The sequence below is a fragment of the Psammomys obesus genome, unplaced genomic scaffold, assembly GCF_907164565.1.
Source record: "Psammomys obesus unplaced genomic scaffold, mPsaObe1.curated_primary_1811, whole genome shotgun sequence".
NCBI lineage: Eukaryota > Metazoa > Chordata > Mammalia > Rodentia > Muridae > Psammomys > Psammomys obesus.
The window spans coordinates 13804633-13823878 of NW_026592118.1; the positions used below are offsets into that span (position 1 = coordinate 13804633).

Genomic DNA, 19246 nt, shown 5'->3' on the forward strand with positions numbered 1-19246 from the left:
TCTTCATCTTCTTCCTCCTCTTCTTCTTTCTTATCTATCTATTTATTTATTTACTTATTTTTGTTTTTCAAGAGATGGTTTCCCTGTGTAGCCCTGGCTGTCCTGGAACTCACTATGTAAACCAGGCTGTCCTTGAAACTCAGAGAGCCACGTGCCTCTGCCACCCAAGCGCTGGGATTAAACATGGACACCAACCTAGCAACTTTCTTTTCTTCTTTTAAAGAGCTCTTGTTGCTCTTGCAGAGGACCCTGGTTCGATTCCCAGCACCTACATGGAGGTTTACAACCATCCATAACTCTAGTTCCAGGGGATCTGGATGCCCTACTTATGCCCTCTGTTGCCACCCAGCAAGGGTATGTATGGTCCAGATACACATATGGCAACGGCAACACACACACACACACACACACACACACACACACACACACACACAATAAAAGAAGTCAGTCTACTAAAATTCTGTTTTCTTTTGTTTGAGACACTGTTTTTTGTACAACAGCCACAGATGTCCTGGAACTTGCTTTTATATACCAGGCTGGCCTTGAAACGACAGAGATCCACCTGCCTCTGCCTCCAGAGTGCTGCTGAGGTGAGAGGTGTGCGCCACAGCCACCCAACTTTTTGTTATTCAGTTTTATGATGTGTTTACTTTCTTTCTCGTAGACCAGGGTTCTCAACATATAGGTCATGACCCCTTTGGGGATCAAAGGGGCCTTCACTGTGGATCATAAGAGACCATCAGAAATATCAGGGACAAACTGTGGGTAAAAGCAAATGTCTGCAAAAGTAGGCCCGAGGACCGCAGGGGTGGCTCAGCAGTGTCTCTTTGGCCTGCAGGCCTTCCTACAAGGAGGTGTGGGGGTCTTGTCTTCCCACCTCCCGCTCCTAACTCCCCCCTTCGCTCTCCTTCCAGAGAATTCCTGCTATAGATCGAAATGTAAGCGCTTTGGCTGATGGGAACATCGGTTTGCCTCAGGAGCTTGTAAATGTCTAACGAAGAAGTCGCCAAGCTCGGACATTCATGACTAAGATGCCCACCGTCCCGTCCCCCAGCACCTGATTAATTCAGCGGTTACCAGTTACCGAGGTCACTGCAAGTGCACAAAGCAGTAAACAGCAGTAAGCAGGGGAACCAGGGCCCTTAGGAGATGCTGGTCTCAACGGCTGGGAGGAGTCAGCCCTTCCAATCAATCATCCTGTTGGCTTCCTGGGCTCCCTTAGCAAAGCGCTTGGTGGCTTCCATCAGAAATGTCAGCTCAGCGCTGGCAGCCAGAAATCCAAATCAAGGTAGCGGCTGGACCAAACTACCTCTGAAACCCAGTGAAAGGAATTCTTCCCGTGTGTTGCTAGCTCCTGGCAGTGGTCACAGTCCTTGGCATTCCTGGGCATGTAGCCGCATCTCTCTCCACTGTGTCCCCACACATTGCCGGTTCATATTTCTGTTTTCCCTTGTTACAAGGACAGCTGCTTTTAGTTAAGAAGGCCCACCAGGCCTCTATTCCCAGCACTGGAGAGGCAGAGTGAATCTCTGAGTTCGAGCCCAACCTGGTCCATGAGCGAGTTCCGGGACAGTCAGGGCTACATGAAGAAACGCTGTCTCGAAACAACACAAAACACAAAAAGCCCCAGCCTGATGACCTCAGGCACAGAGGTACTCCGAGGGCAAAATGTTTACAGATCTTGGCCAGCGCGGGAAATGCAAAAGCCAGTGGTGGGGTTTCTAGGCACGGGGACGGGGGAGCGAGGGGGGGCGGGAGGGACCCTTGCATCAGGCCCGCTTCAAAGACCACTCACTCTCCACAATGTCACAGTTTCCTAACCAGGAGCAAATTCTGTCACGTCCGGAGTAGTATCAAATTCACTAGGTGACTCTGAGAGCACGGAGGAAGGCGAAGAAAGCAGTGGAGATTCCCACGCAGCGGGGGGGGCCGAGATCCTCCTCCACCCTGCAGCGGGGTGAGCTCTCCGCATCAGGACACTGAGTAGGACAGATGCCCCGGGCTGGGGGCAGCTTAGGAGGCGCTGAGGCCGCCAGGGGGCGCGCGCGGGCCGGAGCTGGCGGAGGCGGGCGGGGAGGGGCGCGGGGACCCTCTGGTTGGCTGGGCCGGGCGCCCGCTGTCCCGCCGGGCTTGAACGTGGTCCCGCCCGGCGCTCGCTCTTCCTTTTCCGCCGGGGCGCGCTACGGGTAAGTGGTCCTGGTGTCGCGGGCCGCAAGGTCCCACCGCGTGGCCTCCGAGGTCCGCAATAGCCCCGCGCGCCGGCTCCCGTCCCGTGCGCGTCCCATCCGCGCGGGGCAGGGCCCGGCCGCGCGCAGCCCCCTCCCGGGGGAGGCGCGGAATGCGGAGGCCCGGGGTCCTGGGCACAGCCGGGGCGCCCGCTCGCCCGGGAGTGTGGTGAGGGGAAGCGAGTGAGGTCGGAGACCCGAGCGCAGCGAGACGGCTTCGGTGTTAGCGCAAGGGACGGAGGTGACTTCGCCCACGGGGTGCGCCGCCGCCTTCCCCTAACAGAAACCCGGCTTCTGGGCTGGGCTCCTGGGGGAAATCTGAGTGTCGGGGTTCGCGCTCGTGCAGGGCATTAGACCCTGACGTCGGTGCTCCGCGGCGTAGAAACGGCTCGTCTCACCGCAGAGTCATAGACCGGGCGGCCGTAGGCGTCCTGCCTGCTCACTGTTGCTTTAACACTTGCTTTAACACTTTAACTCTAAGTTAGGAAGGTGGGTGCCACTTAGTTGTTTAGCGTTGAGATTCGAACTTCGTGCTGGGATCTGTGGGCATGAGCCAGTGCGCCTGGGGAAGCCCGTTTTAGAGGGAGAACAGTGTCGGAGGAGCTTCTTCCATACAGCTGCCCTGTCTGGCGTGCCTCAAGGAAGTGCAGTGAGTGGCAGTTTTGTTTCCTTTAGGGGTTGTTTCTATTGAGCCAGTGGAGTGCGGGGCAGCATGAGCCACTGTCTAAGGACTGTGTGTTAGGAAACGTGCGAATGTGAGGGTTACACACGGGTTCACAAATCACGCCACGAGATCGGTTCCACGTGGGAGGTTTATTAAGGGAAGGGGGGAGAGGGGTCGTAGAGAGACAGGCAGAGAGAAAGAGAGAGAGACGCTCCTGTTCTCTTTATAGGGTGATTTAGAGCATGCGCAGGTAGTTCCAGGTGGTCAGCAGGTGGTCTGGGTGTCTTCACAAATGCCTGATAACCGGTCTGTCAGGTTTCTTGGAGCTGGCTGTAGAAGTGCCTGCTTACTGATCCCAACATTCCTCCCTTTTTGTTTTATTAAAAAGTGGGGAGTCAGGAAGGAGTGATGGTGGGGGAAGGGCATAGGGACGACTTTTGCTCTTCAAGCAACTTCCTGCTGATTAGGGGCGTTGTCCATCTCGGGATACAGCTGGTCCACACCATCGGAGTCACAGTCATCTGGTTTTGTGGGCAGAGGTTGATAATCCTGTAAGAGTAACTGATTAATGGTTTGGTTAGAGATTTTTTTGTATTTGTTGTTGGAAAAATGTAGAGAGGAAGTTAATTAAGCAAAGTGCAAAAAGCAAAAGCAGAAAAACTAGCAAGAGAGGTGTGATAAGGGGCAGAATCCATTTCCATATGGGATTTTGAAAGGCCCAAGAGCTAGACGCCTCCAGCCCTTCCTCTCGTTTTTGTAAATCTGTCTGGAGTTGTTGGATTTTGTCCTTTACTATACCCGACTGGTTGACATAAAAACAGCATTCCTCCTGGAGGAAAAGGCAGAGGCCACCTTCTTTAGCTGTGAGGAGATCCAATCCGCGTCGGTTTTGAAGTGCTGCTGCTGCCAGCGAGTCAATCTGTCCTTGGAGGGTTAGTATTGTCTGAGCTACCCTTTGAAGGTCCTGGATGAACTGGGAAGAAAGCTGATAATACAGAGTTAGTGAGGTAGCTAATCCTGCTGTTCCGGTCCCTAAAACTGCCGTTATTCTGGCAGCAGCCAGCAGCGGTAGGATTTGAATTGCCCTCTTTTCCTGCCGGGCAGATTTTGAGTCCACAACCAGGATTGGTAGGAGCTCTCTGTCGCTTATTACCCCCAGCTCGGGGAAGAGGAGTACCAGAGCGCAAACTCCTGACCAACGAGTAGGCAGACGATGGTAGACCTGAGTGCCACAAAGAATCGAAATGTTATTCCCGGTAGGGCATTGGGGTTGAGATGAGGTCTCGAGGATTATAGTTTTATTACAGTCTAAAGAATTTAGTTTTCCTACAGAGTGTATCCCAGATGCCTTGAAACAGCTTGCCACGCCAAAGAGGGTGATATGAGAAAGGTAGGGGGTTGTGGCAACAGTAGAATAGGCTGCTTTGATGCTTTTCCAGGTCTGTGAGAACACCCATGGCTGGGAGGGAAGGTGCAGGTCCAGCTTGTTGGAAGTCTGTGAGGTTGGAGTTGGAACACCTGTAGCTGCTTTGTGGCTATAGGAAACATCTGTGTCTGGCAGGACACTGAAACACATATATAGGCAAAAGATAAAGTTGAGTATAAAGAAAATCCTGTAGGTATACATTGAACGGTTTGGATTGATGAAGCTGGTACATGGGAACTTCTGTCTACCTGGACAGGACTTTACCCAATTACTGGCAATATTAAAGAAGGCTTTGTTTTTGATCTGTCATCGAGGTGAGGTTTGGTTACAGAAGCGTGTAAACTTAGAGGCCCTGGTGCCAGCTGGCACTAGGTGTAGAAACGCCTGTCTGGAGGGACGGGCGTCTGGGCGTCTCCCATTGGGGGCAGAGAAGTCCCTATGTAGGGATGTGGTTATGGGTGTTATCCATTGGGAGCCGAAAGAGACGAGGCCTTCTAATGGCGTCCCAGGAGAAGGCGGGTCTCTGGAGAGAGCGATCCGGTCTGATCAGTATCTCGTCAGATATTGGCCAGGGATCGAGGGCCAGGTGCCCAGTGGCACGCCCGAAAGAACGCGTTTTCGCCTAGCTAGGACTTGGTGCAAGAGCACGTAGAGAAAAAGAAACGCGTGTAGAAAGCTCCCAAGGGAAAATGAGGAGAAGAACCGTGTGGGGGACCTTCCCATGAGCAAGCGAGCGAGTGCGTGCACGAGCGAGGGGGGGGAGAAACCCGTAGAGGGGGTGTACTGCCCAAGGGAGAGTGTGGCCCTAAAGTGAAAGTCAGCATAGAGGGTCAAACCTAGACAATTAAGGCTACGGCTGAGGGGGGGGGGCCAGAGCTCTGTGGTCAAGCTTCCCCTACCAAGAGAGGCTTGTATGCCGAGAAAATGGAGTGAACTCACCAATCCAGCCAGTGGTTGTACGCAGTAAATAGCAGTCTGGTAGCCAGGAAAGGAAGTCCCAAAACCAGGGAAAGGGGAGGAGTCTCACCTTTTGAGATAGGCAATAAGTGCAGTACTTATCTGGAATCCAGTTGTCCTGAGAGGTAGATTTAGGTGGACTTTCTGCAGCTTACAAGAATTACTTTTAAGTTTTAAGAAGGAGATAAAACTTTAGACATGTTAGTATTATGATTGTCCTCTGCATTGAGAAAAAGGCAGTAGACATACATATGTGTTAACGGCATAAGTACTTTTTAAGGTGAACTCTGAAAAAGCAAAAGCCTTTTATGAAATAAAAGGTAAATTTACTTGATCTTAACCTTTAGTATAAGCATAGACATTATGGAGGCTTACAATCTTGAGCTTAGAACCATAATAGTGGAACAGTGGTATAGTGGAATGTTTTTGTATCAGAGTCAGATTAATAAATTAGAGTTTTACTGATAAAGGTCAAAACTCTGGACAGTCAATACAACAGTAGCATAACAACAGAAAGAAATATTAAGCCCTTTTGCCTATTTAAGATACCTTAAATCACCTTAGACCTTGTAATGTTTATAACTTGCATTTACCAACCTTAAAACATTTTTTAGAACCTCAAACATTTATAAGTTGAATTATCATACTTAAGACACTTTTTAAGACTCTCAAATATATGTAACTTGTATTTTTATAACCTAAACTCCTTTTATCCTTAGACCCTACATAAGCTATTTATATTTTATCTAGTGATATATCTTAAACTGATTAGTGAGCTAACAGTGGATCTAATTGTCTGCTCTTTAGCTGCAAAGCTACCATTAGCTTAGCATAGCCGTCAAGGTGATCAGAGACCTGAGAAGGATACGTTATGAGCTAAATAAATATACCAATTTATGTGCCAATTAAAATGACAGAGATGACTAGTTAGTCCATCACCTAGGCAGTGTCCCTGGCTCCTGTGTCTCACGGCATCCTGAACAGAGGCTGTCCAGCCAGGCACAGAAGGTGAGAGAGACTGCTTCTACTGCTTTTGTGGAAAGAGGAACAGAAGAGATTGACCTCACCTTGCCTCTCACAATGTGAGACAATGGCTCTTCAGATGTCCCCGGCTTTGTCCACAGTTTAGGCTGGGCCCTAGCAGTGGGCCAGTTGGGGCAGTATTGTCCAGTGGTTAGCATACCACAATCCAGAGTCACAGTCATCTGTTGTTGTGCTCAAATCTTCTCAGAGACCTTCGGGGAACTACTGCCAGGATTTCAGGACTTTCTGTCACAATAAGCTTACACATGTTAAAATGCCATATTCAGATTTCTGACAAGCTTGAGGGCCAGCATATCTGAGTTACTGTTTTTATCATCTGCTCTAAACTGTGTCCTATAAAAACAGAATGCTATACTCTCTAGTTCTAGCATATTTCTGAGATGCATGTTCTAGAATTATATATTTTAAGACAAATAGGCAAACTTCATAGTTAACCATCCTAGGCTTAACCTTAAAAAACCTGAACAAAGAGACTAGGTAAGGCTCAACTGCAGTATTTAGCATGACTTTAAATCTGCTCTTTTTGAACTAAAATCAAAGCAAACCTTTTAATCAGATACAGTTTATAGAGAGGCTAGCAAATCTTGCTGATCCTACCACTTTGTATTAAAATTGAACAGTAAAAAGCTTTGCATTTAGCACTAATCAGATGACTGAACATACCTCAGACCTAAACAAAAATGATCGTAAACTTATGGCTTTACCCCTCTTTATTTTTGGACTAGCATGGTGGCTGGCCACGTGTAACTGAACTCAGCATCCACGATCCCCATCATCAAAATAGAACTTTGTATTTTGATATGATCCTGTTGGAGCCCAGCGTCTAAAAACAAAGAGTTTTGAAACTGTCAAATTTAAAATATATATATATTATATGTATATATATATATATTATATATATATATATACACACAAAGCAGCTTAACAGCTCTCCATAAGATACATTTTAGAAACTGTAATTTTTTAATTAGCATAAACCATAATCCTAATTAAACCAGATTTTAAAACCAGAATTTACCAATGTAAACAACTTAATTTTTAAAGCCAATGCTAACTTAAAATAACTCATTCTTTGGATGAGGGCTTTTAAATAGGAGTGGCTTGGGAAAGGGGCTGAGGGATGGTGCTGGAGAGAGGCACACAGGAGGCGGGGCCTCTTTGCCCGAATTAAAAATGGCGCCGGCCACGTGGAAGCCTCTGATGTAACCAAAGTCCCGCCCATTTTTCCCAAAGCCAAGATGGCTGCACCCAGGCATTTTTGCAGGAATTTTAAAGTTTGGAAAACTCCCTAACAAGTTTTGATTATGACGGTGTGTGTCCTCAAGTCTCAGAGCACTATCGGCCGCCGGGACTGCCACGACTTAGGCTGTCTGCCTTGGCGAAGACCCGGGCGGTCGGGCCGGGCAGGGGGCAGGAGGAGTGGGGCAGTACGAGAACAGGAGGAACAGAGATAAGGTTTAGAACGAAGGAAAAGGAAAACCTCCTTCCATTTTACAGTTTGCTGACAGTGGTTAAGAAGGTCCCGTAAAATACCGGGATTTAACGTGCCGTTAATCGGCCAATTTGGACCCTTACCTAACGAGTATGTAGGCCAAGTTTTATTGCAGAGGCGTATGAGTGTGGAAGTCTTTAGCTGGGGTTGTAGGCCCAAAGTCTTAAAGTTTTGTAGAAGACATCCCAGCGGAGAAGTTGGGGGGATAGACTGCATTGTATGAGCGTTTCCCATCGGGAGTCGAGAGAGAGAGAGAGATGTGGCCTTCTAATGGCGTCCCAGAAAAAGGCGGGTCTCTAGACGAATCGGTCCGGTCTGGTACAATATCTCGTCAGATATTGGCCAGCGACCGAGGCCCTGGTGCCCCGTGGCACAGCCGAAAGAATACGTTTTGTTTTGCCTAGCTAGGAACTTGTGCAAGAGCACGTAGAGAAAAAAACGTATGTAGAAGGCTCCCGAGGGAAACTGAGGCCCTAGGTAGAGATGGGGTCTAGCGATAGGGATATGTTGACCCAAGGGGAAACTTACCAATGTAGTCGGTGTTGGATGAGTTTGTTGCAAACTGGAAGCAGGAAAGTGGAGATCTTGGGCGGATTTGGAGAGGAATAGGTCCCCAGAAGCCCCGGCGTGCTTGGGGAACTTGCTGGAGGTAACCTAATCCGGCCAAACGCACCAATGTTAGGAAACGTGCGAATGTGAGGGTTACACGCGGGTTCACAAATCACGCCACGAGATCGGTTCCACGTGGGAGGTTTATTAAGGGAAGGGGGGGAGGGGTCGCAGAGAGACGAGGCAGAGAGAGAGAGAGGGGCTCCTGTTCTTTTTATAGGGTGATTTAGAGCATGCGCAGGTAGTTTCAGGTGGTCAGCAGGTGGTCTGGGTGTCTTCACAAATGCCTGACAAATGTCTGTCAGGTTTCTTGGAGCTGGCTGTAGAAGTGCCTGCTTACTGATCCCAACACTGTGGGCACAGGAAGGTCCAGCGATGAGGCTCATTTCCCTTCTCTGTTGAGCCTCAGCAAGTTTGGTGCTGCTTCTGGTTTTGAAATCATGAAAGTGGTTCAACGTGCCCTAAAGAAATGATGCAGCTAGTAATTTTGTTTCTAAACGTTACTGTTCTGTGCTCACGTGTTGGATTCATTCAGAGAGATGGCACAGAGGCAATAAAATGGACTCCCAGCTGACAGAAATGTAAGATCAGAGGTTTGTACAGAAATGAATGCTATTCAGAGGCAGAGTCTGTGTTGTCACTGCAGCTGTTAGCCACTGGTTCTTTTTGTAAAAAGCTATGGTCTGGTACTTGTAACTTGTTGACACTTTTTTTTTTTTTTAAAGCAGATGGTCCTATGCCCGGGGTGCTAATGAAATCAAGGTATGTCTTAAAGGAGAAGGTTGGACTTCTCAGGCATGATTCCAGGAACAGAATTCTTGGCCAAGGATGAGAACTCTAACCTGACTGGAAATGCTGCTGTGATGGGTTAAAGGATTTACCTGAGGCCAAGAATGGCAGGAATTGAATGCGGTCACCCACCTCCTTTTAAATTAGATGCCTGGGTTGGGGCATGTGTAGTGAGATGGCTTAGCATGCCAAGCCTGCTGACCTTTGACTTTGATTCCTGGGACCTGGCAGGGAGAACCAACGTTCTAGCGTTATCCTTGGGCCTTCCTGTCTGTGCTATGGCCCCTGTGTGCACACATGAAATGAGTGGGAGGGTTGGGAAATAGAGAAAGATGTGGTTTTGCATTAAAAATTGTGTTAAAACATTACCGAGTAGGTTTATCCAGTAAACTGAGTAGTACATTGATGATTCTATTTACACAAAACACAGTCTGGACGTCAGTGTTTTTATTATCTAATGGTTGACGCTCTAATTACCCCTGGTGTTTCTCCCGTAGGTGTGGTGCTGGAAATGAACTGGTACAACTTCTAGAAGAGAAGGTAAGCAGCTGTACAGAACCAAGGTGTCAGGTTTCTTTGCCCCCTTTATAGTGGGAATAGATGAATTGTGAGGCAGTCCCAATTGCAGATAGAGAAATATGAGAATTTTGTGCCTGTAGAATTCTGTTCCATTAGTCGGGCAGTGGTGGTGTCCACCTTTAATCTTAGCTTTCAGGGGCAGGTAGATCTGTGAGTTCAAGGCCAGCCCAGGCTACAGAGAAACTCTGTTTCAAAAAATGGAAAAAAAGAAAAATCTGTTCCATTTAGTTTTCTGAGTCAGCCCTAGCTAGAGATTTGCCACAATATTTATACAAAAGATCTTATTGGAAAGGTTGGTTTTATATTTTTGCCTGCATGTCAGAACCATGTGTGCAGTGCCCGCGGAGGCCAGAAGAGGGCATCGAATCCCTCTGGAATTGGAAGTTATGGTTGGAAGCTGTCTGGGACTGACCTCAAGCTAAGATAACTACCTTAGGTAGTTAAAATTACTTGGTTGATTGCAAACATCCCTTTCGAAAACATTTAGATTAGAATCTGTCCCTAGCAAAGAATAGGTGAGAAATGTTTCTTCCCAGGCCAGTTTAGATAAGCTGCACCCCCACCCTGTTTGCCAACTTCCTGACAACAGTGCTTATAAGATGTAAGACTTCCTCTAATAAACAGACCTTGACAAAGTCTTGCTTGGTTTCCTTTTTCTCGCCCGTCTTCTTTTCAGGTGTGGTCCCCCTCGACCCCCATCAATAACTGAGTCCCCGAGGGCGGGGGCAAGTGGCGCCTTCTTCGGCTGAAACAAGTAAGATTATTTCCTCGGCTGAGGACTTCATTAAACCTTTCTCTCGTTCCGTCTCCCTCTCTTCCTTAAAATCTCATAAGTCACAAATAATCCAAAAACTTCCTTCCCCTTGTCCTTCTGTTGTTATTGACATGTCTGCCCAAGAAAAATCAGCCAATTGCCCCAAGAAACACAGGTCCCTCTACCCCTCTTTGCCTGATCGCTCAGAGGATACCTCTCCCTCCCCAAAACAGGACCTCACCTTCCCCGTTCTTAAAAAATCAAATTCCTCTGATCAATTAGACCCTTCAGAGGAGGGTACTGACTGGCCACAAAATACTCTTGCCCTCAATAATCTCCCACCCTATCCCTCTGCTCCCAATCTTTGTGCCCTGGCCTTCCGTCTCCAAGCATCTCAAACTGAGCTACTTTTGCAAGCCAAGGAGAGCTTATCCAAACAAGTTGCCGACCTCAAGGAGATCCTTTCTTTACAAAAACAATATGCAGACCTCTTCACTGAGCTCTCCTCCCTCCAAAAGACTTTCAAGGAGACACTTTTCGCTAGTCCTCCTCAAAAACATCAACCCAAGCCCTCCAAAAGACACAGGTCTTCCTCAAAAGCTAAGTTCCCCTTAGGCTTCCCTGTTAACACGAGGCAAAGGGCTCGAGAGGTCCCGTCTTCTGACGATGACTCCACTTGTCATAATGAGGACGAGGAGTCTGATCAAGAAGAGGACAAGACTAAGGAGGGTGAATATAAAAGACTTAAATTTAAACTGCTTAGAGATCTCAACAATGCAGTTAGGACTTATGGGCCCACTGCCCTGTTCACAGTGTCTATACTTGAGGCCCTCTCTGGGGGAGGATACCTTACCACAGCCGAATGGTTCAGAGTTACCCAGGCAGTCCTTCCTCGGGGACAGTTCCTATCCTGGAAGGCCGACTTCATGGATAGGTGTCGAACTCTCGCGGCCCAAAACCAAAAAAAACCCTCGGGCCCCAGAGGCTGCTTGGACCTTTGATAAACTCACTGGTCAGGGAAAGTTCCTGTCAGAAAGCCGACAACTTAAGTTGCCTACAGGCCTCCTGGCCCAGGTCAAAGAGGCCGCCTTCGGCGCATGGAGAGCTGTTCCTACAAAAGGATCACTTACTACGCCACTGACCAAAATTATTCAGGGCCCTCAAGAACCCTACAGTGACTTTGTGGGCAGACTTTTAGAAACGGCGGAAAGGGTGTTGGGGCCTGAAGAGGCTAATGGCAAATTTTTAAAACAGGTGGCTTATGAAAATGCTAATTCAGCTTGTAAAGCTATTCTTAGAGGGCATAGAAAAAATAAGACGCTTGATGATTTTGTTAGGCTCTGCGCCGATGTAGACACCTTTTCCCACAGAATTTCTCAGAGTATACATCTAGCAGTGAGGGCTGCCCTGCAAGCTGCCAATCCTCCCCCTAAGGGCTGCTTCAGATGTGGCCAGCTCCGGCATTTTGCCAGACAATGCCGCAAAGTACAAGGCTCTCGGCATCCTTCCATTGGGCCAACTAATGCCCCCATGCGGGCTCTTAATAAACCTATGCCTGCCACAATTTGCCCTAAATGTAAGAGGGGAAAACATTGGGCTAATCAATGCCGTTCCAAAACAGATGCATTTGGAAATCCACTCACCCCTTCATGGAAACCGGTGGAGGGGTCAGTCTAGGACAGGCACAAGTCTCCCTTCAAAATCCTCCAGTCCCTTACCCTCTGTCACCGCAGGAAACGCAGGACTGGACCTGTGTGTGCCTCCTCCAACACAATATTATATTAACACCTGAGAATGGCGTACAGATCCTTCCCACGGGTATTTCTGGGCCCCCCCTCCCAGCATGTTTTACCTTATTCTTGGGCGGGCATCTTCCACCTTAAAGGGCCTCGCCATACATCCTTCCGTGGTCGGCAACGACTATACTGGAGAGATTAAAATTTTGGCTAGCGCTACTCTAGGTCCCATTTGTCTTTCTAAAGGACAGCGAATTGCACAGGCTCTTCCCCTTCCTTTACATGGCCAATATCCGGCCTTAGGTGGGCCCCGTGGGGTAACTGAGCCAGGGTCTTCTGATATCTATTGGATCCAGGCCATTTCGAGGGATCGGCCTACCTTGCACCTTTAGTTAGACAAAAAATGGTTCGTAGGCATTGTAGGCACTGGGGCAGATGCCACGGTCCTTTCTAAGGATCATTGGCCTTCGGCTTGGCCCCTACAACCTTCCCTGACTCACCTGCAAGGCATTGGCCAATCTAAAAATACCTTACAAAGTTCTAAAATTTTGACCTGGGAGGACTCCGAGGGAAACTCTGGTGCAGTCCAGCCATATGTGGTTGAGTCCCTCCCTGTTAACCTATGGGGCTGAGATATCCTTGCCCAGATGAAATTAATGATGTGTAGCCCCAGTGAAATAATTGCTAGTCAGATGTTACATCAAGGCTTCTTGCCCGGTCAGGGCCTGGGAAAAAATAAACAAGGTATGACCCAGCCTGTTGTCATTCAACAAAAATCTGACCGCTCAGGGCTAGGGTTTCAAATTTTTTCCTAAGGGCCATTGCGCCTCCTGCACTACAGGCAGATAAAATCACTTGGAAGAGTGATGCCCCTGTCTGGGTAGATCAGTGGCCCAATGGCCCCTCTCCTCTATAAAACTGACAGCGGCCTTAGAGTTAGTGCAGGAACAACTGGCCGCTAGACATATTGAGCCTTCCACATCTCCTTGGAATACACCCATCTTTGTTATACAAAAAAGGTCAGGAAAATGGAGACTCCTACAAGACCTTCGAGAGATTAATAAAACCATGATTCCCATGGGGGCTTTACAACCGGGCCTACCCTCCCCGGTCGCCATTCCTAAGGGCTATTTTAAAATAGTCATTGATCTCAAAGATTGTTTTTTATCCCTCTCCATCTGGAGGATTGCAAGTGCTTTGCGTTTAGTCTTCCCATTACAAATTTCATCGGGCCTGTGCTATGCTTCCAATGGAGGGTTTTACCATTGGAAAAATGGTATATAGTCCCATGGCTAATAGTCCCACCCTTTGTCAAAAATTTGTTGCTCAGGTTGTAGACCCCTTTCGCCTTCGCTTTCCCTCCCTCTATGTCACTCATTATATGGATGACATTCTTTTGGTGGGCCCCGATGTTAAACAATTACATTCTGCCTCCCAACAACTTGTGGCTGCCCTTCAACAATGAGGCCTCCTAGTTTCTCCAGATAAGGTTCAACTAAGCCCCCCTCACCTGTTTTTGGGTTTTGAGCTCTTTCCCCATAAAAGTTTCCCAAAAAATACAGTTAAAGAAAAATTCCCTTTGAACCCTTAATGATTTTCAACGACTTCTGGGTGATATTAATTGGCTGCAGCCTTATTTAAAAATAACCACAGGAGAACTTAAGCCTCTTTTTGACATCCTCAGGGGAGATTCTGACACACACACACACACACACACACACACACACACACACACACACACACACCCGTCAATTGACCCCAGAGGCCATCCAGGCTCTCTCCCCATTGTTGTAAATAATACCTTCACTTACCTCTATGCACCTAATGATACCTATCTTGCCTGCTCATCTGGGTTGACTCCTTTTATTGTTTCTGATACCTTACTTAAAAACAAGGATTACTGTGTGCTTGTTCAGCTCTTCCCCCACCTTACAGTCCATTCACCAGATGAATTCCTGAGATTTTGGGAAGAGGACTCATTCCGTCCAGAGTCAAAAGGGAACCTGTCACTGCTGTCACCATCGCTGTGCTCCACAGTCTGGGAGCAGCCGGGGCAGGTACCAGGATTGCTTCACTGGTTACATCCCAACAACAGTATCATCAACTCAGCACAGCCATTGATCGTGACGTTCAGGAGTTTCAAAGTTCCCTAGCCTATCTCAAAGAGTCCTTCTCCTCTCTTGCAGAAGTAGTGTTACAAAGTAGATGAGGCCTAGATTTGGTTTTTCTCCAACAGGGAGGCCTCTGTGCAGCCCTCAAAGAAGAATGCTGCTTTTATACTGATAAAACAGGGTTGGTGGAAGACAGTCTTAAGAGAGTCCGAGAAAGCTTAGAAAAAAGACAGCAAGATAGAGAAAAAAGCAAAGCTTGGTACAAAAATTGGTTTTCCGCCTCCCCCATGTTAACAACTCTTTTACCCAGCATTCTTGGGCCCCTTGTTGGCCTTCTGCTTCTTACCTCGTTTGGGCCATGGGCCTTTAAAAGACTCACTGATCTCGTTAAGAGTCAGGTGGATTCAGCTGTTAATAGGCCAGTTCATTATCATTGCCTTAACATAAGCGATAGTGACCCTGACTGTTACGATGAGCCTCCCCTCTCACTAAAAACGGGCCTTGACTTTTCGTTGCTCAGCCACAAACAAAAAACAGGCTGGAGCCTCAGCTGATTGTGGAGACATCAATGACAGGAGTAGCCTGACGCCATGCACCAGAGGCACACCCCCCAACAGCTGTGGGGTCCTCAATGACGGGATTAGCATGGGTCCGCAGGCCAGAAGCACACCCCTCGGAGGGTGCTGGACGTGGGTGCAACTCATGTAGCCTAAGACAGAGGCTCCACCTTTTATTAAAGGGTGCTGGTCATGGAGGCACATCATGTAGCCTAAGACAGATGCTCCACAGAAGTAAAAATAAAAGGGGGAAATGTCCGGGACTGACCTCAAGCTAAGATAACTACCTTAGGTAGTTAAAATTCCTTGGTTGATTGCAAACATCCCTTGCGCAAACATTTAGATTAGAATCTGTCCCGAGCAAAGAATAGGCACGCACTTTCCAAGAAAAACTGCAAAATGTTTCTTCCCAGGCCAGTTTAGATAAGCTGCGCCCCCACCCTGTTTGCCAACTTCCTGACAACAGTGCTTATAAGATGTAAGACTTCCTCTAATAAACAGACCTTGACAAAGTCTTGCTTGGTCACACTTCTTTTTCTCGCCCGTCTTCTTTTCAGGTGTGGTTCCCCCTCCACCCCCATCAATAACTGAGTCCCTGCAGGAGGGGGCAGTGAGCTGCCATGTGGGTATTGGGAATTGAACCTAACTCCTAGAAGAGCAGCCAGCCTGGGCCCTTCACTGCTGGGCATCTCTGTAGCCCTAAACTTTGCCAGCTCAGAATTGTCTAACACATGGTTGGCATCTTGTGTGCCCAGGAGGGTGAGGTGTGTGGTGGCATCCACGTGGTGTCCTGGACAGGTGTGCTCGTTAGCTGTAGCTGGAATGAGCAGACAACCTGTGTGATTTAAGCTACCAGGCAGATGCCTCCTTATGCTCAGATACCTTGCAGAGAAATGAAGCAAATTTTAAGTTAAATGTTTTCAGAGAACCTCAGAATTCTAAGAGTCTTGGACATACAGACTGAAGGAGAACTTTACATTCTCATCCAGTGTAAAGATCTGTGGCTCTCTTAGATATGATCAGAATAAACTTGGCAACTTCAATGGCTCCTACTGATGTGGCCGTGGTGGAGCAGGGCTAAAGCTTCAACTGGCAGGCACTATTCAGGAGTCAGAATTAGCCTTCCAACTAAGAGGTCCAAAATTTGAAATTTGAATCTTGGGGCACTACGACTGGCCCTGGGTACAAGTTTAGACAAAGGGAGCGGGCAAATTGTGACAGACCAGCCCTGGTGCAGAAAGTAACCAGGCTAAGGCTTGAAAGATGCCGTTGCCTGGCAACCCACCAGGTGGTCCCTAGTTCCTCACCCAATTCCCCCTAGCTTGTGACCAAAGTCACATAGCCCTGCTTCTAAGAAAAAACACAAGTGCTGATGGCCCAACCTCCCTAGCTACAGCCAAATCAGCATGTAACAGGACATTCCAGGCATTGGTCAAGATCAGATATCCTCCAGATGGCCAGGCCAGGACTGATCGTGGCCTTAGCACCTAAAGTAGAACAATTATTTTAAAAGTCAACCTCCCTTACCCAATCAATGTGATGCCAAGGCTTGGAACCTCCAGTTTGGGATGACTGCCAGTGGCTCTTGCAAGTTCTTTTCAGCACAGAAGAAAGGGAACTTATCCTCCTGGAGCCCCAGAAAAATGATCTGGGAAATACTAGTGTTCCTATTCAGAATCCAGCCATATTGATGCTGGATTTCCTCTCACCAGACCCACCTGGGGTTACAATATGGATGAAGGTAAGGGGCATCTCCTTGTCTACCACCAGGCTCTGTTGGCAGGTCTAAGGCAGCCGCTAGACCGTCCACCAATTTGGCTAAGGTTTATGATGTTAGGCAGGGAACAGAAGAAAGCCCGGCGACCTTCCTAGAAAGGATCATGGAGGCTAATAGACATTCTACTCCTTATGATAACGTTCTGATCAGAAGTTGTCTGGCTTTCATTAATCAGCACCAGATGTTAAGAAAAGTTACAAAGACAGCAAAGATTAGGAGAAAAGTCATTAAGGGACTTGGTAGAGATTGCAGAGAATGTATATAACAAAAGCAAATTAGAGCATAGAAAAGACAGAATAAGGATTTGGCTAGAGTGCTCCTGGCTGCCACTGCCTTGGATCCAGGAGAGAGAAAACAACTCTAGAGAGTAGCCAGAAAAAAGGATCCCAAGGGACACAGCAGACCACAATTAGGTAAGAACCAATGTGCCTATTCTAAAGAAGAGGACACCGGATAAAGGATTGTCCCAAGAAAAAGCTGTGAACTAGGGTTATGTTCATGGAAGAAAAGAAGATTGAGGGAGTCGGGGTTCAGACCCTCTCCCTGAACCCAGGGTAACCTTTAAGGTGGAGAGGAAACCCTTAGACTTTCTGGTAGATACTGGAGCCCAACATTCAGTGCTCCTGAAGGCCAGGGGGCCAATATCTTCAAAGAAATCATGGGTTTAAGGGGCCACTGGCATTAAACAATATTCATGGACTCCCCGAAGATCTGTGGACTTAGGAATGGGATGGGTACCCATTCGTTTATTTGTCATTTCAGAATGTCCTTACCCACTTTCGGGGAGGGATCTATTAACCAAAATGAGGGCCCAGATACATTTTGGGCTGGAAGGAGCCCAACTACTAGAAGATAAAGGAAAGCCTATCCAAGTCCTAACGATCAACCTGGCTTCCGAATCTGAATACAAATTGTATGAGCAACCCCTTACTCATAAGGAAAATTTGGATCTTTGGTTACAGGAATTTCCTCAGGCTTGGGCTAAAACAGGGGAAATGGGACTGGCCAAACACTAGCCACCAGTGTTTGTTGAACTCAATCCAGGGTCGAATCCCTCCTGGGTATATCAATACCCAATGTCCATGGAGGTAAGGAGGGGAATAACTCCTCACACCCATAAATTACTCAAACTTGGGATTCTCAGGCCTTGTCAGTCTGCTTGGAATGCTCCCCTGTTGCCTGTTAAGAAGCCAAATTCAAAGACTATCAGCTGGTCCTCGACTTGATAGAGGTCAACCGGCAGCTGATGGATATTCACTCCACTGTACCTAACCCATACACTTTGCTGAGTTCCCTACCACCCGAAAGACTGGTACACCATCCTAGACCTGAAGGACACCTTCTTCGGCCTCCCCCTGGCGTCCAAAAGCCAAGAATACTTTACTTTCTAATGTCATGACCCAGAGGCAGGCATCAACGGACAGCTGACTTGGATGCACCTACCTCAAGGATTTCAGAACTTGTCCACCATCTTCAGCAAGGCACTGCATGAGGAGCTGGGTGAGTACAGGCCAACAACCCGGATGTTACCCTTCTCCAGTATGTACGTGACCTCTTGGTGGCAGCCAAGCTACCTGGAAGGGACCCAGAGGCTCCTGCAAGTCCTGGGAGAGCTAGGCTACCGAGTCTCAGCCAAAAAGGCTCAACTCAGCAGAACTGAAGTGACCTACCTTGGCTACATCCTGAAAGTAGGGCAACACTGGCTCTCCAAGGCCAGAAAAGAGACTGCTCTCAGCATTCCAGTCCCAATCAGTTGTCTCCAGGTAAGGGAGTTCCTAGGGTTGGCGGGATTTTGCAGACTCTGGATCCCAGGCTTTGCAGAGATAGCTAGGCCCCTTTATGAAGTCACAAAAGAGACTGAGAACTTTAATTGGACCTCAGAACAGCAACGGGCTTTTGACAAGTTGAAGCAGGCCCTGCTCTCGGCACCAGCCTTGGGGTTACTGAGCCCTTTCACCCGTTCGTGCATGAACAAAAAGGGATTGCCAAGGGAGTTCTGACTCAAACACTGGGGCCTTGGAAATGTTGGACCTGGACCAGGAGCAGCCGGATGGCCCCCTTGCCTGTGCATTATCACATCCACAGCTGATAAATTGACATTGGGCCAAAATTTGATTGTGACCATCCCCCATGCCATTGAGGGAGTGCTCAAGCAACTACCTGATTGATCGATAATGGCTCACATAACCCATTATCAGGTTCTGTTGACTAATCTTGGTCAAGTTGTTTTCCAGCCCCCTGACTCCTTAAACCCAGTGACCCTCCTACCAGATCCAGAACTGGAGCAGCTGCTACACTGCTGTGAAGGGATTTTGGCCCAGGTGTACAACACCTGATCTGACTTAAAGGATGCCTCTTTGCCTAATGCTGAGCAGACTTGGTTCACTGATGGGGGCAGCTTCATCCATGAGGGTCAGAGGAGCGCAGGGCCAGCAGTGACTACTGAGACTGAGGTAATTTGGACTCAATCCCTCCCCCTGGAGAACTTCCACCCAAAAGGCTGAATTAATTGTCTTAACTCAAGCC

General features: G+C 48.0%; 1 protein-coding gene and 1 non-coding gene across 3 annotated transcripts; both read left to right on the forward strand.

Annotated features, from left to right (window-relative positions):
* Positions 1–2142: 2142 nt before the first annotated feature.
* On the forward strand, positions 2143–15439 carry LOC129680974 (endogenous retrovirus group K member 8 Gag polyprotein-like). 2 transcript variants are annotated; one of them, XM_055612878.1, is made up of 4 exons: positions 2143–2186; positions 9143–9179; positions 9704–9746; positions 10462–15439. In XM_055612878.1, the coding sequence occupies exon 4, from the start codon at positions 11206–11208 to the stop codon at positions 12214–12216; it is 1011 nt and encodes a 336-aa protein (XP_055468853.1). In that variant the 5' UTR covers positions 2143–2186; positions 9143–9179; positions 9704–9746; positions 10462–11205; the 3' UTR covers positions 12217–15439. The 2 variants fall into 2 exon arrangements, with proteins under 2 accessions (XP_055468853.1, XP_055468854.1); XM_055612879.1 differs by having other exon boundaries at positions 2171–2186; positions 9146–9179.
* LOC129681150 (small nucleolar RNA SNORD93) lies at positions 9237–9307 on the forward strand. The gene has a single exon (XR_008720800.1). It is a non-coding gene; the product is annotated as a small nucleolar RNA SNORD93 (small nucleolar RNA).
* Positions 15440–19246: the final 3807 nt, after the last annotated feature.